The 19,203-nt window shown below is 37.4% G+C and overlaps 1 protein-coding gene across 1 annotated transcript in view; it reads left to right on the top strand.

Annotated features, from left to right (window-relative positions):
• The window catches only part of P3H2 (prolyl 3-hydroxylase 2), a 155,723-nt gene that overhangs the window by 114,880 nt on the left and 21,640 nt on the right, over window positions 1–19,203 (top strand). The window contains exons 2-8 of the mRNA XM_039234232.1: window positions 5,588–5,740; window positions 6,694–6,883; window positions 12,152–12,283; window positions 14,604–14,746; window positions 15,084–15,173; window positions 17,545–17,585; window positions 18,818–18,912. Coding sequence (XP_039090163.1) covers window positions 5,588–5,740; window positions 6,694–6,883; window positions 12,152–12,283; window positions 14,604–14,746; window positions 15,084–15,173; window positions 17,545–17,585; window positions 18,818–18,912 — 844 coding nt within the window. The remainder of the gene's footprint in view (window positions 1–5,587; window positions 5,741–6,693; window positions 6,884–12,151; window positions 12,284–14,603; window positions 14,747–15,083; window positions 15,174–17,544; window positions 17,586–18,817; window positions 18,913–19,203) is intronic.

Below are 19,203 nucleotides of genomic sequence, written 5' to 3'. Positions count from 1 at the left end.
TGGAGATATTCACAATTGCTACAAACATGTCTCGTGTCACCATTATCAACGAGCAAAACAAAACAAAACAAAAAAATCTTATTGTTTTATAAAAGAACGCTTATGGTTTTTAGCCCATGAATTTTCAGTGTTTAGCATGATGTGCATTCTATCATCTAGTGACATCCTTTCCCTCCAGCTAGTGTGTTTCTGCTGCTAACTAAAACTTAAAAATTCTACTGTGACCTAGAAACAGGATGCCTTCAGCGTCAACTTACTTGCTTGTCAGTTGGTAAGAAACCTCCTATGGGCCTAAAAATTTGCTAAAGTTGCTATATTGTGAAATTTAAGTGAAGAGCCAAGCCAAAAAAATATAGCAGTTCATCAGAACTTAATGCATGATGTTGGATGAATTCCCAAAGTTAGGGTGGCAAAAGCAGAGTGAGAGAGAGTTCCCTCCTTTATTGAAAATGTGGATGTTTGAGTAGAAGAGTGGAAATTACTTAGCATGGGCTTGCTGGTTGATCCTGGTTGCATACAAAGGCTTCACAGGATAGGAAGTGATTCTAAATATTCTATCTCAGAAGTATAGATTCTTTACGTGTTTTGAATGTGCTTTAGAATTTCCTTTCTTGCATATGTCTTATAAGCTGTCCTAAGTTTCATATTCAAACTATTTAAGGTTCATATATCTCTTAATTCAGAAGACAGGGAACTTGCATATGACCCCTAAACTGTGTTTGGAAATTTTAGAACTGCTTGCTTTGTTCTATGTGTCTGAATTGAAAAACATCATTTTTTTGGCCTATTCTATAGCAAGAATAGGCAAAATGAAGGAGAGAAAGGAACGCAAGGGGGAAGACAGGGTACTGACCCATGCTTGTCCTGTTTTTATTTTGAAAGTGAAAGCATGATCTCTCGCCTGAATTACTGGCATGTTCTCTTACTCGCTACTGAAGATCTGTTCTTCACCCAACAACCTGAACTGTCATGTAGAAATACGCATCAGATACTGTTTAAAATTCTTTAATGGTTTCCTACTGCACTTCGAATAAACTCTCCCATGATGTGTCCTTCTCCAGCTCTTCAAATATCTCTCCTTAGTCTCTCCTCTGCTTTAAAAACATATCAAGACTTTTTCCACTTGACCTTCTTTTGCCAGGAAAGGGCCCTTTCAATTCACTTCCTTTGGCCTGGAATGTTCTTCCTCCTGTTCTGCTCATGACTGGCTTCTCAACATGTAGAGCTCAGCTGAAAAATACCATTGCTGAGTGACCTTCTTTGACTAATTTATCTAATAGAGTCCTGCTTCCATCCCAGCCCCAGCCAGCTCTTACAGTATCCTTCATTTATTTCTTTATAGCATTCAGCACAATATGAAATTAATTTCACTAATGACTTACTTTAGCCTTGTTCCCTTGGAGGAGGCTCTAAGTACCTAGAAAGCAGAGTCTTTGTCTGTTTTGACCATGCAGGTATTCTCATCAACTGTCACAGTGTCTAGCACCAATTCAGTACAAAACAAGTATTTGCTGAATAAGCGAATGAGTGAAATGAAGAATTTGGCCATGACTGGAGCATTTGGCGTTTGAGTATTTTCTTGAATAGAAAGAGGGTAAATTATGAAACATCTAGAATTTCCTCTGGAACTTTTTGTGGGAAAAGTTTGCGTACGGCAGAGATGAGGAAGTTATATTAGGAAGTTAGTGGGGGCCACATCCTGGAGATGTTGAATGTCATAGTACATAGTTTCTGGAATCTCTTTTGTGGTCAATGGATAGCTACTAAAGGCTTCTAAATAGTCAATGTGTACTTATTACTAGCTATGGAAAACCATAGTGAGTCAAAAGAGTTTCATTCAGGCATCAGTGTACAGAGTAACTTCTGAATGTCAGCAGGGTGTTGATTTAATCAGCATTCATTTCTTTTTCTGTGCAGCATGACTGCCGTGTACAGTCATGCTTCTGGGCTGGCAGGAGAAAATGCTCGCCTCAGTTCTTCACAGCCTGAGCTGAAATGACCCAGTGTGCCTTGAATGCATTTCTGGCCAGAATTTCTCATATCTCAGTGGGGCAGTCGGCTCCCTGAAAAGTTTGATACCATCTCGTTGTCAGATCACTCCCCTTTCCTCAGTTGTTCTTTATTTTGCAGGGTTTTTTTTTCCCCCTAATGTATAGAGTTACCATCTCCTGTGGCTTATTTTATTTTTATCTTAAAGGAAGTCCAGTGTGCAGGCTTTAAGGGCGGTTTGCTTTTTGTTTGCTTCAATGAAGTAGTGGGTAGATCATTTCTTAGCTGAAACCTAGTACTTACAAGGCTTTATAATAATCTCCATCCAAAAATACAGCATTATATGCAGCACCCACATGTTTGCTTGGACTTTTCCTACCACTTCAGATGTGTATATCTAATTTCTAAAATTGAGTGCAAAGATATCAAGCTTACAGTTAAAATAATGGCTTGTTTTCTAGGCTTTGGCCCCCAATTCCAGTTTCCTGATCTGGTTCACAGTGATTTAAAAGCCATGGCCAGTTCATGAAGAAGTTTCATAGTTTGACCTTAAGTCATGAAATCTTCTTAATATTTGTATTGGAGAAGATGGTATTATGATCAATACTGAATTATAAGTGGGGAAAGCATCAAATATGAAAGAAAAACAAGTAACAACAATGTGGTAAAATTTAAGAAAAGGAACCAATTTGTCAACATCAGCTGACAGTTTTCAAGAGCTATTGAATCATATTCATTGTTGATAATCAGTATTGAAGCTCTCAGTGTGAATTATGACTTCAGAAATGTTATACATTTATAAGTACAGTATAGCTTAGGAAGCACACTCACATATAATATACCTTTTGATTTGTGTATAAAAGATAGACTTGTTAGAAGTTCTTCCTCTTTTTTTTTGACGTTTCATAGATATCCTCTATATGTAAACAAACAAACAAACAAACAAACAAGAAGAAGTCATATGGCCCCTATTCTCAAAGAGCTCTACCAGAAAAAAACGAATATACTCAGGTAGGCAATGCACAAAAGAGTCTGATAAGTGCTAGTAGAGGAATAAGTAGAGGAATAGGGATAAGATGATATTGTGCTTAACTGTAGCTGGATTGTTGAGAAAGGATCTCTTAGAGAAGGCAAGATTCAGGCTTGGCTTCATGGGGTGTGTTAGATTTCAAGAAGGAAAGATCAAGGGACAAAGGCTCTCTAGATCAGTGGAATAGCCTGAGCAAAAGATGAAGGTAGGAAAGTAAAAAATAATAATAAATATTTTATTTATGTTCTAGCAACTTGAATGGCTTGTGCTATATAGAACCAGAGTATGTCAGTGCTAATCCTTTTTGTTCATAATTTATAGTTTGGCTCTTGACTAAAGACAGTTTCCACCAACCACAAAGACCTTACTATATTCTCATAAATTATGAGTCCATGGGAGTTACAGATTATACCATCATTGTTGACAACATATTTACATCTTTGAAACAGATCATTTATAAATTGTATTCTGTGTTTTTTTTTTAAATTTATTTACTTAAATTCAAGTTAGTTAACATACAGTGTGGTTTCATACAGTATTGGTTTCAGGAGTAGAACCCAGTGATTCATCACTTACATATGACACCTAGTGCTCATCCCAACAAGTACCCTCCTTAATGCCCATCACCCATCTAGCCCATCCCCCCACTCACCTCCCCTTCAGCAACCTTTATTCTCCATATTTAAGAGTCTATTATGATTTGCCTCCCTCTCTGTGATTGTTTTTTTAAGGATTTTTGTGATTTGTGAAGCACATTTATATACATTACACAATTAAATCCTTCCAAAATGCTATGCAGTAGATGATGGTATGGGTTTTTTGTGAGCACATTTTTTTCTTAAAGGAGAACTGAGGCACAAATGTTCAAAATGATTTTTCAAGGTTTACTTGATCAATATGTGTAGCCACACCCAGTTTAGACCTATTGTTCTTCCTCATCATGTGTAGATGTCCTCATTACTGTGTAGATGTCTATACAATTCATATTTATCTGTGTTGGTGTGTGAGAAGTTGAGAATATGTAAATTAAGAAAGAAACCACATCCCAAATTAGTGACAACCTAAATCGTTCTGTGAGCACAGAATTGAGGACAAAGGTAAAAGGGGCAGGGAAAGCAGAGGAGACCAGATTTATTGGAAGGAAGACCAGAAGCTAAGAGTACGCAAATTCAAGAAGGAAAGAGGTATTACTATTATTAGATGCAGTTAAGGATCTCAGGTCTTAAAATAGGGCAGTTTATGTTTTCTGTGGTTAAGGCTAAGATTATTAATCCATTACAAGATGGCAGAAACTGGGGACTTGGAAACTCAGTGCTTCTTTCTATTTTTTACTAATACTTGAGTGGCAAGACCATCAAAAGCAGATTCAGTTGAATCTTGTATGTTTTTCCATGATTTTTTGTTTACTTTTTAATAACAATGTGTTTTCCTGTCTTCATACTCCAAAATCGATCCAACATTATTTGAATTTTACCATGAAAAAGACTGCTAATATGAATATTCACTTCTCTGATATGGGGCAAATAGATGTGTCTCTATACATTCTCTGTGTCTAAAGCATAGGGCAAAATATCGCAAATTGGGTAAATTTAATTCTACTTTGTTAAAAAAATGCACCATTGCATTTCATGGAGAACAGTGTATTGTGTGGTTTAGGAGACGATTTTGTGGTGTCTGTGGAGTGGTTATTAAAAATTCTTCCTTTTGTATTAAAGAGAATCAAAGTTATAAGTCTGGAATCAAATATTTCATACAAAAAGGAGTGTGGTAGAGTGTTCTATGTGCTGTATTCAACACATCTTACGCATTGGAATAATCTACCCCTCTTAGTTTTGTATTCTTCACATTCTAAAGCCAGATAACAAATTTGGTGGAGTGAAAGGTATACTCCTTCCCATCCTCTGGAAAGGGATAGGTTTCTTTATACTCCTATGTATTGTCAGGATTAAAGGCAAAAGGAACAGAAAGAAAAGAAAAGTACAAGATAAAAATGTCAAAAATATGAATTAGAGGTGGCACAGCGTTGGCAGCTTTCTATTTTGTTTTTTGATGATTTTATTTTTGAGACAGAGACAGCGTGTGAGCGGGGGAGGGGCAGAGAGAGAGGGAGACACAGTCCAAAGCAGACTCCAGGCTTTGAGCTGTCAGCATGGAGCCCTACGTGGGGCTCAAAAACCATGAGATCATGACCTGAGCCAAAGTCGGACACTCAACCGACTGAGCCACCCAGGTAACCCAGCAGCTTTCTGTTTGGATCAATCATGAAACAATCAGAAGCATAAAGATTCAATTTCCCTGAAAATGCAGATGGCTCAGAAAAGAGCGGGAAAAGAATGACCTTGGAGTAGAGTATGTGTACCCATTTTCACCAAAGCCCAGATATCCACATGTCATTTTAGGAGCCCTGTCTATTACCGTCCCACTTTTCAGTATGGGGGTTGTATATAGTGAATGTGAGCTGGAACCTGCCCCGTCACTTTAGCTCTTGGCTCTTGGGCTAGTACTGAGCTGGGTTAGAAATGTTTGCCTTCATTTGGTCCTCTTTTTTTTTTTTTTCTTTCTCTGTAGCTTAACCAGCTGGACAAGGCAGTGGAAGCAGCCCACACATTTTTCATGGCTAACCCTGAGCACATGGAAATGCAGCAGAACATTGAGAATTATAGAACAATGGCCGGTGTTGAAGTCCTCCCGTTGGTAGATCGAGAAGCCAAACCACATCTGGTAAGCACCGCAGACCATTGCCCTCACCAGGTGCTCCCAAGTTTCATTTGACTCAAAGCAGATACCTGTGCATGAGGGTCTCAGGTTGATTCTCAATTTCCAATATAGTGATAGTTTTGTACTTTCAGAGTTTGCAGATGGCATAGTGTCATTATCAGGGTTGAAAAAATTGAGAGAAAATGAAAATACTCTTAGAAAATAAGTAATATATGATGAAAAGTAGAAAGCAATATAAACCTCTGTCTCCCTCTTTGAATGTCAGTGCCCCGAACCCTTTAATTTTACAGATAGGAGTTGAAGTAGTGTGAACTGCTCAGGTCACACTGTGGTTTCCCAGCTCCTAGTCCAGGTGTTTTTCTATCATACCTGTACTTTTCAACTTCTGATCATTTTAAAGCTACATAATTATTCACTTAAATGAAAGCTTACTTGAAACCGCAATAAGTTGGGGCTTTCTTTTTTTCTTTTTCTTTCTTTTTTTTTCAATTGGCGATGTCACCATTCTCACCAGTGATTTCCAAGATGACTGAAGAACAGGATAAGGGAAGGTTTGCAGAACGTTGTTGTTGTTATTATTATTATTATTATTATTATTATTATTATTATTAAACTTGGGCCAGGCCTGGAACATGGATGTGTCACAGCCACCCACATCAATCTCCCCGGCCTTTGGTGCATGGCCATAGCTATATGCAGATAGCTATGCAGGTAGGGTTAGAAAACATTTTCTTGCAGGAGCTCAGGAAGAATGTGAAATTTACTGGTGTCACAGCACTCAGCTTGCTGGGTAACTCCCATCTCGTTTACAATTACTTGAGACCACCTTTTATCTCCCAGTGCAAGCCTCATTGCTCTTCCACAGCACAGGAGCACAGTGCCCTCTGTCCAGGTGATCCTGAACCTGCCTGAATCCTGCTCTTCAAGTGCCCCAATATTTTTCTGCTTCTTTGCAGGAGAGTTACAGTGCAGGAGTTAAACATTATGAGGCTGATGACTTTGAGCTAGCTATCAAGTACTTCGAACAAGCGTTAAGAGACTATTTCAATGAAGATATGGAATGCAGAGCCCTGTGTGAGGGGCCACAGAGATTTGAAGAGTACGAGTACTTAGGGTACAAAGCTGGTCTCTATGAAGCCATTGCAGGTAAAGCTTATTTTTCCCTTTATTTATTTCCTGACTATAGAAGTACTACTACATGCAATCTGTAAACTATTCTAACAATACAGAAGTATGTGATGAAAAAAATTAAAAAGATATTTAACCCATCCCACTGCCAATAAATAAATCTACCTAGTTTAAATGTTGGTGACTGTGCTCCCAAACCTTTTCAGATGCATATATAAATGTTTATGTGTTTATTGATAATCATTAATTCATTTTTTTATAAAAATAAGACAATACTATGAGTATTGATTTTCAGCATATTTTTGTTTCTGTTTTATTTTATGCTTAACAGTGTAGTGTGGACTTCTTCTCATGTAAGTACATGTAGATCTACCTTATTGTATTTAATGGTTGTTCAATGTTCCAATATATGTGGAAAGCATAATTGACTGGTCTGCTTACTGATGAATATTAAGGAAGTTGAAGGTGTTCATTATTATAAACTATGTAATAGTGAATAATTTTGTTTAGTTTTCTTCAGTTATTTAAAAGAGCATTTTATTATATATGAAAATTTAATATATTACAAAGGGACATTTAAAATAGTAGATAATATGAATTATACATTAATTGGGGAGATTGGCTGGTTAACCATTTATGATGGGAAGCATATGTATGCAAAAACACAAAAATAAATTCTATGTTAACAATGTAACTATGAAATAAAACTATTAGAAGAAAATGCAAGAGAATATTTGTATAATGGAAGAAGAAAACCACTTCTTAGAATGACAGAAAACAAGAAATAATAAAGAAAAAGATAGACTTTACACAAGATTTATAATACAAGAGATAGAACAAATCAAGCTGAATTACAAATGACAAAGTGGAAAAAGTTACAAAATATTTAGATGCAAACAGTTAATATCCATAATATTTAAGTCTAACCTATATATTATTATTAGTAGTGGTAATTTATTTCTGATTTATTGATAGTTATAATAATAAGCAATATTTATATAGCAGTTACAATGTAGAAAGCATTTTACATATTTATGTATCTTTTAATCCTCTAAACAACTTCTTATAGGTGTATGGTATTGTTTTTCACCATTTTCTCCATTTTTTAAATGAGGAATTTATACCTCAGAGCAATGTGATTAAGGTGAAGCTGGAAATCTGGAGTAGCTGGGTGGCTCAGTAGGCTAAGCATCTGACTCTTGATTTTGGCTCAGGTCATGATGTCACAGTTCATTAAGATCAAGCCCCAAGTCAGGCTCCACACTGACAATATGGAACCTACTTGGGATTTTCCCTCTCTCTCCCTCTCTCTCTCCTTTTCTCTCTTCCTTTCCCTCACTTGTTCATTCACGCTCTCTCTCTCTCTCTCTCTCAAAATAAATAAATTAAGAAGTAAATAAACATTAACAACAAAAAATGGTGAAGCTGGAATCCAACCTAGGCTTATCTCACTCTAGAGTGCATATTTTTAGGTCTACATAATTGAAAAATGGACAAAGGATAACTTATTCAGTAGCACATGGCTAACAAATATCTGTCAAGTGCCTACTGTGTTCCAAGTTATAAATATATAAAAAACAGTGCTCCACTTCACCAATACCTGTAGAAAGGCAAATTACGGATGTGAGTCAGCTCTCCCCAAGTGCCAGTGTTTTTTGTCTCCATGAAAAGCACCACTCACCTAAGGAGTTTGAACCAAATCCCAATTGTTACCTTCCAATCCAACATTTCCCTTAATTGCTATTCTCTGATTGGTACCATAAGATAGGTGCTACCTCCTAATAGCGTGTAAGATTCCCTAGTTCTCTCTACCTCTTTTGTCACTGGTTCAAATCAACAGTATGTTTTAACAAAGCCACTATGATAGTCCTTGCTAGTCCTCATGTCCTGATGAGGTTTTACTCTGTAGGCAGACAGAACAGTCTTCTGAAAAAATGAAAGTACATTCACAGAACCCCCCTGCCAAAGACTGCCATTGCACTTGAAATAAAATCCCAAACCTTCAATAAGGACATCCATGGTTGTGCACTTGTGTTTATTTTCATCTTCTCTCTTTTTCTGTTTTTTGTTTGGCTACTGTGTTCATTTTCACTCACAGACTTTGAAACTTGTTTTCCTCTATTATTTGCCTAATGTTCTATATTGCTAAGTACTTAGACCTCAGGACCTAGGTATGCTGACTGACAAATAGTATGTGCTTAGTAAATATTTGTTAAATGAATGAGTGGAAGGAAAAAAGAAGGAAGGGAAGGAAGGAAGGAAAGAAGGAAGGAAGGAAGGAAGGAAGGAAGGAAGGAAGGAAGGAAGGAAGGAAGGAAGGAAGGAAGGAAGGAAGGAAAGGGAAGCAAAGGGAAGAAAGAAGAAAATGACCTCTCCATCATTCACATTGATTAAAAAGGTATAATACTATGTGTTTTGAAAACGTAGGTCATAAATTATTAAGGTCTTTGAGAGAGACAATTAGAAAACATCTTTTATTAAATTAAGAAGTAGACTGAAAATCAATTTGTTGGATGACCTATTTGCCACATACTCAGTTACCTAAAACCAACTGAATTTACCTATAATCAATAGAAATATCTGATTTATTGAAGATTTTTCCCTGTATGATTTTGTTTTGCTAGGCCTCTGGCAGAGTCATTTGCCTACATTTTTGTGAGCACTGCTCATTTGAATGTCAGTTTCATATGTGTTTCACATTTTAATTGTTGAGTATTTCTTGACACTTATTCTTTTATTTGGGAATCCTTTTCCTTTATTATAGTTTCCTTGTAATAGTGTAAGGATATGTACCCTGTCTCCATATCCCGCAATCTCCTTTACACCTGCCTCCATCAATGGTTACTAAAGGGCTCTAGTAAACACCCTACATCTGATTTAGGAAAGTGGACTAACTGATTCTTACAGAATAACATTTAGTGATTTGCTCGAAGTTATCATAATATGTTGGTTACTGGAAAAGAATAGAGCTCTCCTAACATAGGCTCTTAATACTACAGTGACCACCAATATTATTCCCACTTCCAAAAAAGACAAGAGACTTAAAAAGGCATCGTTTCTAAAGCTCAATCAAATATTGTATATTAAAGAAATATGGTAAGTCGTCTTGGGAACTTGACCCATATCCAGTTTATTATGAGAAGAAAATTTTAAAAAGTGTTCCCACACAAGTGACTTGGATCTCAAACTTATTAAAACATAATAATTGTACAATAACATTTGATCTAGAAAGGAGAAAAAAATACAACTAATAAAATGTGATATCAGGGTGCCTGGGTGGCTCAGTTAGTTAAGCGTCTGACTTCGGCTCAGGTCATTATCTCACAGTTTGTGAGTTTGAGCCCATGCCAGGCTCTGTGCTGACAGCTCAGAGCCTGGAGCCTCCTTCAAATTCTGTGTCTCCCTCTCTCTGCACCGCCCCCCCATGCTCTGTCTCTGTCGCTCAGAAAGAAAAAGAAAGAAAGAAAGAAAGGAAGGAAGGAAGGAAGGAAGGAAGGAAGGAAGGAAGGAAGGAAGAAAGAAAGTAAGTTAGAAACTTTCTAAAAATAATAATAAAAAATAAGATGTGATATCATAGCTCTGTGTAAATTCTTGTCTGGTTCAAAACTGTTCTAAATTAAGAGTGAAAGAGGCTCTTAAAATACAGAATGTATTTAGGAAGTCAGCATATTTGAATTTTAGAGTTAGAAGAACTTGAAAAATTGGAGGAAAATACAAATGGGTTTTGAATGCAGTTATTTGTTACTGTGCTGTTGAAGCCCTAAAGAACATCCTTGTGTCACTCTCATTTAGTTGCTATTTATAACTTACGTTGAAAAATACCTCCATTCAGATTTGGGGTTCTTCTTGGGTGTGTTTTCCACCTCTTCCTTCTGCTTGTCATTTGGAATTAGGAGGAGTGTGTATTAGAAGGTAAGAGGAATGCCAGTGGCCAGGCAACTAGAAACAAACTAGTTGAAGTTGTATGTTGTTTTCCTATGAAATGAAACAGCTATTTATTGGATTTTTATATAGCTGCTTTATTTATGAGATGCAAAAGAAATAGAGAGAACTCATTCTTCCCCTCTCAGCCTCCAACTGTAGTTAAGAACCAATGGACTGTAGGGATTCTGTTTGTTGTGCTATGCTGGGGTGAGTTAGCCAGACTGTGCAAAAACTGATGCATTTTCCTACACACCAGGAAGCACCCATGCCCTTTTTCTGGGGTCCCTCTTCACATCATCAAGATACAAGCTAAACTCTGCCCAACAGAGAACTTTTGAAAGGAGACATTTGTGGTAATAAAATGTAAAGTCATGATATCAGAAGGTTTTATCATCATTCTTATGAGAACCTGCTTTGCACAAGCATGAATAAACTCTCCTTTTTCTGCAAAAGACTATCTCCACCTTCACTGCAAAAATCATAGGTGGGGCAAAATGTAGGAAGTGTTTGCTCCTCTGGGACATTAGCCCCTTGTGTTTCCTCAGCTTATGCTTGGATGAGATAGAGCCCAAAGCTCGAGGGAGTGTGACAATCTCTACACTGGAGGATCCTCACCTATTTGTAAGTGAGAAGGATGGGAACAAAGAAAGGGGAACAGAGAGAGTCAGAGTGTATATCCAAATTCTTTAGCTTTCCTTCTTATCGTTTTTTTATCAGTTCCCACAGTATTAGGATTTCCAGTGTTCAGGTGATGGACCGTTTTGTAAGTGAATAGAATAGGTTCCTGATCAATAGATGTGAAATATAGTTTCTATTTCCCCTTTAGGAAAAGTTCTTGAAAATGTTAATAAGGAGAAAACGCATCCTTACTTCACTTCTCTCCATGAACTCCCCACAGGCATGGCAGCTCCTTTCCTTCAACTAGTCCTTAGCATAACCAGCATCTGAACATCCGATCTTGACCCAGAACAGTTCAGGCCACCCAGTATCCAAGGAGAGGCCCTGGACTTATTAAATAGGGAGGATTCAGCTGGGCATGGGTGGGGTGAGATGGCCTGCGTCACTCTCCAGAGATGAAGGAAAGGGATACACAGAAGGGGAGAGTGCAGCACTGAGAAAAGACCAGGGTTCAGAAGATTTGGAATCTACTATTAATTACTCTAGTGAACACTGATCAGGAGGCCTTGGCAAGTCACTTGCTTCCTTTGTGAAAACGGTGTCTGCTCATAAAGTAAAGATAATAATGAGATCACTCTAGGAGTGTGGTGAGGTGAGGCATGCCCTGGACAATTGTGGCTCTGATCTTGAAGTCTGGACACTCCAGCAGACGGGAGGGACCCACCTCTCACTCTTGTCTTCCAGATCACTACATGCAGGTGCTGGTTTGCCAGCACGAATGCGTGAGGGAGCTTGCCACCCGCCCTGGCCGCCTTTCTCCGATTGAGAACTTTCTTCCTCTGCATTTTGACTACCTACAGTTTGCCTACTATCGAGGTAAAACATGGCTCATCCCGAAGACCTGTGAGGGAGGGGTGTTGCTCATCATTACAGACATTGTGTTTTCCTCTGCATTTCTCAGTTTACCATTGAGGCAGTGGGGATTAATGTGTTTTTTCTCTCACCTCACACCACTGCAGCTCAGGCCACAGAGAGCAGGTGAAACCACAAGTGGGCAAATGCTGTGATAATGTCCTGAAAATTATACTAGGCTGACATTTTACATGATTTTTAAATAGAATTTTTCAACTTAATTTTGAAAGGTCCTATATTGGAGCGCCTGGGTGGCTCAGTCAGTTAGGCATCTGACTCTTGATTTCCATGCAGGTCAGATCTCATGGTTCTTGAGATTGGTCCCTGTGTTGGGTTCTGCCCTGACAGTATGGAGACTGCTGGGGATTCTCTCTGACCCTTCCCTGTTTGTGCTTCTCTCAAAGTAAATAAATAAACTTAAAAAAAAAGTCATATATTTGGACCCACAGGTCCAAAGATTAATATAAAAGCCTCCCTCTCTTCCTTTTTCCTGAAACCCAAGTTGGTGCCCTACAACGCAGTTTCTGATTTATCTCTTCGAAATACACACACACACACACACACACACACACACACACACACCAACTTACTTTCCCTGCTTATGAATAGAAGGTAGCATGTTAATTATATTGTTCTCTACATTGTTTCCTTCACTGAATAATATATATCAGCAGTACCTAGCCATCTCAGTCAGTGGAGCACGTGACTCTTGATCTTGGGGTTGTAGGCTTGAGCCCTCTACATTGGTGTAGAGATTACCTAAAAATAGAATTAAAAAACAACAACTCTCTCTCTCTCTCAGAATTAAAAAAAACATAAAAAAACAATAAAATATACCAGACTTTTTTAGTAAGTTGGTCCTATGAAATTGCCATTTGCTTAGGTCAGAAATGGTCAAATTTTGGCAATATTATATGGCTTGACCTAATTGTATCAGCACATGGAAATCTTCCTCACTCATATTTCTTGATAGTCGTGTGTCATTGTCCTATAATTTATTTTCTGTGTCTCCTTATTGATGGACATTGTGTTGTTTGCAACAGTTTTCTATTTCCATCAAGGATCAAATGAATAACATTTTATGTAGGTTATTTCACATTCATACATAAATATATATAGGATAAATTTCTAGAAGTATAATGCTATGTTGAATGGTTTATTCATTTAAAATTTTGATAGATGTGGCCACATTTTCTTCCATATGGAGTACATTTTTCATTGCTCATCCACAGAGTATATTGTGGAAATTTTACATATTCCCTAAACCATTAGGTGAATTTTTTAAATCTCAAATTAGTTTTGATTTCTGTGTATCTAATTGAGAAAAAAAAACTGAGCAATTTTCCTTATGTTTAAAAGAAATTCATAGAATTATGATTGCTAAAATTGGTTTTAGATATCATGTTGTCAAACTCAGTACAAAAAACAGAATTAACTCCCAAAAATCTGCTCTGCTTATCTCTGTTAAATGATATAAGTTATAGCAAACATTTTCAGGTGGAAACTTTTAATAATAGATGCAGACCAAAGCAGACCAAAGATAGTACATTTTAAAGACCTGAAATCATATCTTTCCTTTTGTCTGTGGCTAGTTTTTTTAAAGTATAATTAGCACATCATGTTACATTAGTTTCAGGCGTACAACATAATGATTCAACAATTCTGTACATTACTCAGGGCTCATCATGATAAGTGTGGTCCCCATCTGTCACCAAATAACATTATTACAATCTTATTGACTCTGTTTCCTGTGCTGTACTTTTCAACTCGGTGATTTATGTATTTTATACCTGGAAGTTTGCACCTCTTAATCCCCTTTATTTATTTTTCCCATCCCCCTACTCACCTCCCCTCAGACAACCATCAGTTTGTTCTGTATATTCAAGAAATCTGTTTTTATGGGTGACTATTTTAGTGTATGCACTTCAGCTTTACCTTGTCTTTCCTCTTATTCACGTTTAATGGTGACCTCTAACAGACAGTTTGAAGTGTTTCTTAAAAATCCTCTAGGGGCGCCTAAGTGGCTCAGTCGGTTAAGCTTCCTACGTGGGCTCAGGTCATGATCTCACGGTTCGTGGGTTCGGGCCTCGCGTCGGGTTCTGTGCTGACGGCTAGCCCAGAGCCTGGACACTGTTTCAAATTCTGTGCCTCCCTCTCTCTCTGACCCTCCCCTGCTCACGCTCTGTCTCTCTCTCTCTCTCTCAGAAATAAATAAAAAGCATTAAAAAAAATCCTCTAGATGGACATAGGCTCACTCTAATGCTGCAGTTCTTTGGCATTTCAGTCGGTGAATATGTGAAAGCCTTGGAGTGTGCCAAGGCCTATCTTCTCCTCCACCCGGATGATGAGGATGTCCTAGACAATGTGGATTACTATGAGAGCCTACTAGATGACAACATTGACCCAGCATCCATTGAGGCCAGAGAGGTGAGACCAATGTCCTGTGAGGAAACTGTATTCTGCTAGATGCACTGGGCAGAACTGGCAAAAATGTAGCACTGCTCTTAAAGATATCTAGCAGTTTAGTAACTGTTGTAGAATTCCTTTCTTTTGTACTTGATTATGAATGCCAGGAGCATATTTTACTCATATGTGATGGCTTGTGAAAATCTGTTGAGATGGAGACTTTTTATTTCTGCAGCTGTGAATTTTTTTAGCTCATTTGTCACTGCCTAATGAAAAATATTTCCACTTGGACATTTATCATATTTCTTAACTGTTATTTAGATATAAACTTTTCCTTCCTTTTCATTTTTTCCTCTAGGATTTGGCAATGTTCGTGAAGCGTCATAAACTGGAATCTGAACTAATAAAATCAGCTGCAGAGGGTCTAGGATTTTCATACACGGAGCCGGTAAGAGCAAAGAGGAAAAGAGGAAATGTTTTCTTTAAAGAACCATTCAATGGACTTCTTAATTATGTTTTTATTTCCCAGCTTCAATTACTGAAGATTCTAATCTCCTGCCTTACATTAACAAAATCCGGGGAGGTGGGGGAGATGTTTTTTCAATATGTGTGGTAAATGTTAAAAGGCTTTAATAGATCTCCGCGGCACTGAGATCCAAAGTCAAAAGCAAATATATCTGGGGAGAAGTGTTTTGTACCTGATACATTTGCCTCAGGATGGTTTTATGTCTTAAATTCTGGATGCAACATTTTGTATTTCTCTTACATATTTGAACCATTAAAAAGACTCCATAAAGAACAAAAACACTCTCCATTGTACTCTTCATTGTGCTGACTTTTCCCACTTGTCCATGTTGACTTCTGGTCATTCTGCATGTACAGACACATCTTTTGCAGATCTAGCACTAAGGTACAGAGAGATGTCTGTTCTGATCTTTATTTAGGGTTTCTTAAGCAATTTCTACATTTTTATAGCCTTTAAGATGATTTTTAGCTGCATATGTAGAAGTGATGTGGAATAAGTAATTATTTTCTTGAGTCTGAACATTTGGTTTGTTTCTGGTTTTTTTTCTACTGTATTTAATGCATGAAGCATTTTTCTCTATATTGAACTATGAATAAATTCCCAGGGGTGGGATTATTCTATTGTCAAGGGATATGAGAAGTTTTAAAGTTGTTGAAATTGCTTTTCTAAGAGAGTTTTCTGATACCTCCACAGCAATGCATAAAGGTACCAGTTTACTGTGGTACCTGGGTGGTTCAGTCAGTTGAGCAGTGACTCTTGATTTTGGCTCAGGTCATGATCCCAGGGTCATGGGGTAGATATCTACATTGGGCTCCATACTGAGCTTGTTGCCTGTTTAAGATTCTCTCTCTCTCTCTCTCTCTCTCTCTCTCTCTCCCTCCCCTCTGCCCCTCTCTCCGACTCGTGTTCTCTCTTTTAATTTCTATCTCTCAATTTTTTTAAGTACTAGTTTACTACAAACATTTCAGTAATGGGAAATAACATTTTAAAATCATTTATATTTCTTATGTACAAAATGGTATATCATTGTTGTTTTAACTTATATTCCTTTGATGACCAGCAAAAATAAATTTTTCACATATTATTATTAATTATTTTTCCTCTGATTTGAAATTATCTGGGCATACCTGTTTTTTATCCATTGGTTAACTACATATAAGTTTTTTATGTAATGCACATTATCATATATTTATAAAAAGGCACTGTTCGTAATATATCCTATTGTGACATATCTTTTCATTTCTTTCTTAGTTATGTTTTATTGGCACATTTTAAAAATTAGGATAATTTAAAATATGCAAAAAACATTCCTCTTTTTTTCTTATTTTGAGAGAGAGTAAGAGAGTGAGAGCAAGTGGGGGAGGGGCAGAGATAGAGGAGGAGAGAGAGGAAGAGAGAATCTCAAGCAGGCTCTGCATGCTGTCAGTGCACAGCCCAACGTGGGGCTCGATCTCACAAACTGTGAGACCGTGACCTGAGCCGACTTCAGGAACCTGACACTTAACCAACCGAGCCACTCAGGCATCCCTTTAATAAACATTTTTAATATGCTGATAACCAGCATATTAAAAGTTATTATAAAAAATAAACATTTTTAATATGCTGATAGCCCTACTATGGATTTTCTTTTTTTTTTTTAATTTTTTCATATTTATTATTGAGACAGAGAGAAACAGAGCATGAGTGGGGGAGAGCCAGAGAGAGAGAGAGAGACATAGAATCCGAAGCAGGCTCTAATCTCTGAGCTGTCAGCATGGAGCCTGACACGGGGCTTGAACCCTCGAACCATGAGATCGTTACCTGAGCCAAAGTCAGACACTTAACCAACTTAGCCACCCAGATGCCCCTGTTATTTTCTTAAAACTGCATTCTCCCAAGAGAATTCAGAAAAAGTCTCTTTATGATCCTGCACAGATTATTAATCAAGCTGGACATTTTTGTATGTTTGTTTTGTTCACAAAACATAAGTGAGTTGGACTAAACGATCTTGTAATTGTCTTCCTGACACCAAATTCCAAATCATTTCTTGGACAAGAAATATAAATGCTTCGACTAATTCCATGCTATTTTGAAAAATCCATTTGTGAAACACATTGTCTTTGCCAAAATAGCATCAACTTTAGTTTTTTTTATTAATCTGTTTATATATTACATCTTTATACAGTAGGCAAGTTTCCTAATGTTTTAGGTATTTGGAGGATTTTAAGTATATATTTTATTTTGTAAGTTATGTTTTAGTGACAAAGCTACTGATGTGGTGTTTGTTTGTTTGTTTGTTTTTAATTCAAAACAGAATTATTGGATCGGATATGGAGGGCGACAGGATGAGAATCGGTGAGTTCTTCATTCAGAACTCAATCCATTTATTTTTAATGAGGAGAAATACTTAGAGTCATACCCATTGTAAGGACCTTGGCTCAATGAAATAGGCAAAAATATCTAATTAAAAGATTCCACAATGGGAATTACTTGTTCAGCGTTCTGGTCCTAGCTCTTCCCATACTTCTGTGAGACCTTGAGTGATTTATCTTCCTTCCTGGTCTCATGTTTTTCCTCCAGTTTAAGGGGCTGGAGCAGGTGACCTCTGAAGGCTAAATATTCTGTGATTCTCAATCAGAGAAAATTCGATGCTGTTTTTAATTTATTATAGTAGGATAGAGCTTAATTTTTATCTTGTTAATGCTGAATTGCCTTGCTGCATTTGAAACCAAGGAGTTCAGAAAGTTTTCATGGCAAACTAAAATATTAGGTGTTACTAATCTAATCAGAAATGAAAGAACCTCATTTTTTTTAAATGATAGAAGTGGAAAATCAATGTACATATTATGAGCAGTTCAAGGCATCATAGTATGTTGGATTTACATGTTTGAGAGGACATGGTCTAGCCCATTCATTTTCAAGTTCAGAACCTGAGGTTCTGACAAGGCAAAGGACTCTCTCCGAGTGTCACCACAAGGCACTGGCCGATCAAGATCTTCCTATTCCAGATGTTGTGGTCTTTCACTAGTCTTCAAGGCCTCAACCTCTGGGTGGCCTAAAATTATTAGAAGATATCCAAGAGTGTATGTGTGTATTTGGGTTTATTCAATCCATATAATCTGGATGTTTATCAAGTTTGAAACTTGTGTCTTCTTTCTTGGAACAGTAGAGAACCACTGCACTAGGTCTTCATTAATTTCTAGTCAGTCGTTGTTCAGTGATGCACTCTGCTCGAGACAAAAATACAACACTCTGAGCATTCTAAAGATGCACACGATCATTTTTTTTCTGCTCTGTTGAGACTTAATGTCTAATCTCAAGGGGGTAAAGTTATGGATATAATTAACTGTAAAAAAAACGGTGCTAAGAAGATTTAGAGAAGTGAAATAGAGCACATTCTTTGAGGGAATAGAGGTCTTCATGGAGGCAGTGGCGGTTAATTTGATCCTGAAAGATAGATGGACAAAATATACAATATAAAACAAAAATATACAGCATAGAGTCATAGACTACCTGAGTAAGGTGCCTTTTGTCCTTGAGTGTCCTTATGCAGTGGGAAGTTCAATTTCAACTGTTTTTGATGGCAGAGTCCCTTCAGGAGTGAATGTGGAGGGGGCAGAAGTTCATGGATTGTCAATGGGGAAAAAATCATCACCCAAGATAGATCGAGACTTAAGAGAGGGTAAGTATCTATCTGTGTGCTTTTCCTTACAGCAGTGGGGAAAGGAGGAGATGGGACTTGTCTGGTTCTTACTTAAATTAAGGAAGAGCCCACTCTCTCTAGGAAGCAAAGAACAGGATTAAACTAGAATGTTTATAAAATTCTGAAAGCAAGACTTAAAAACAAAAATGTCTCAGGTCTGTGTATCATTGCCTTTGGTTTTCAATAAAAGTGCTTCCAAGGTCATTCCCTCATGTGTTTCCCACAGGAATCCTGTGAACTGGGCAGGGACTGAATGATCATTGTGATCCT

Source organism: Hyaena hyaena, unplaced genomic scaffold (assembly GCF_003009895.1).
Source record: "Hyaena hyaena isolate Hyena2069 unplaced genomic scaffold, ASM300989v1 scaffold_84, whole genome shotgun sequence".
NCBI classification, from domain to species: domain Eukaryota; kingdom Metazoa; phylum Chordata; class Mammalia; order Carnivora; family Hyaenidae; genus Hyaena; species Hyaena hyaena.
The sequence above is the reverse complement of the archived record's forward strand: the minus strand, read 5'-3'. Positions and strand labels throughout refer to the sequence as shown.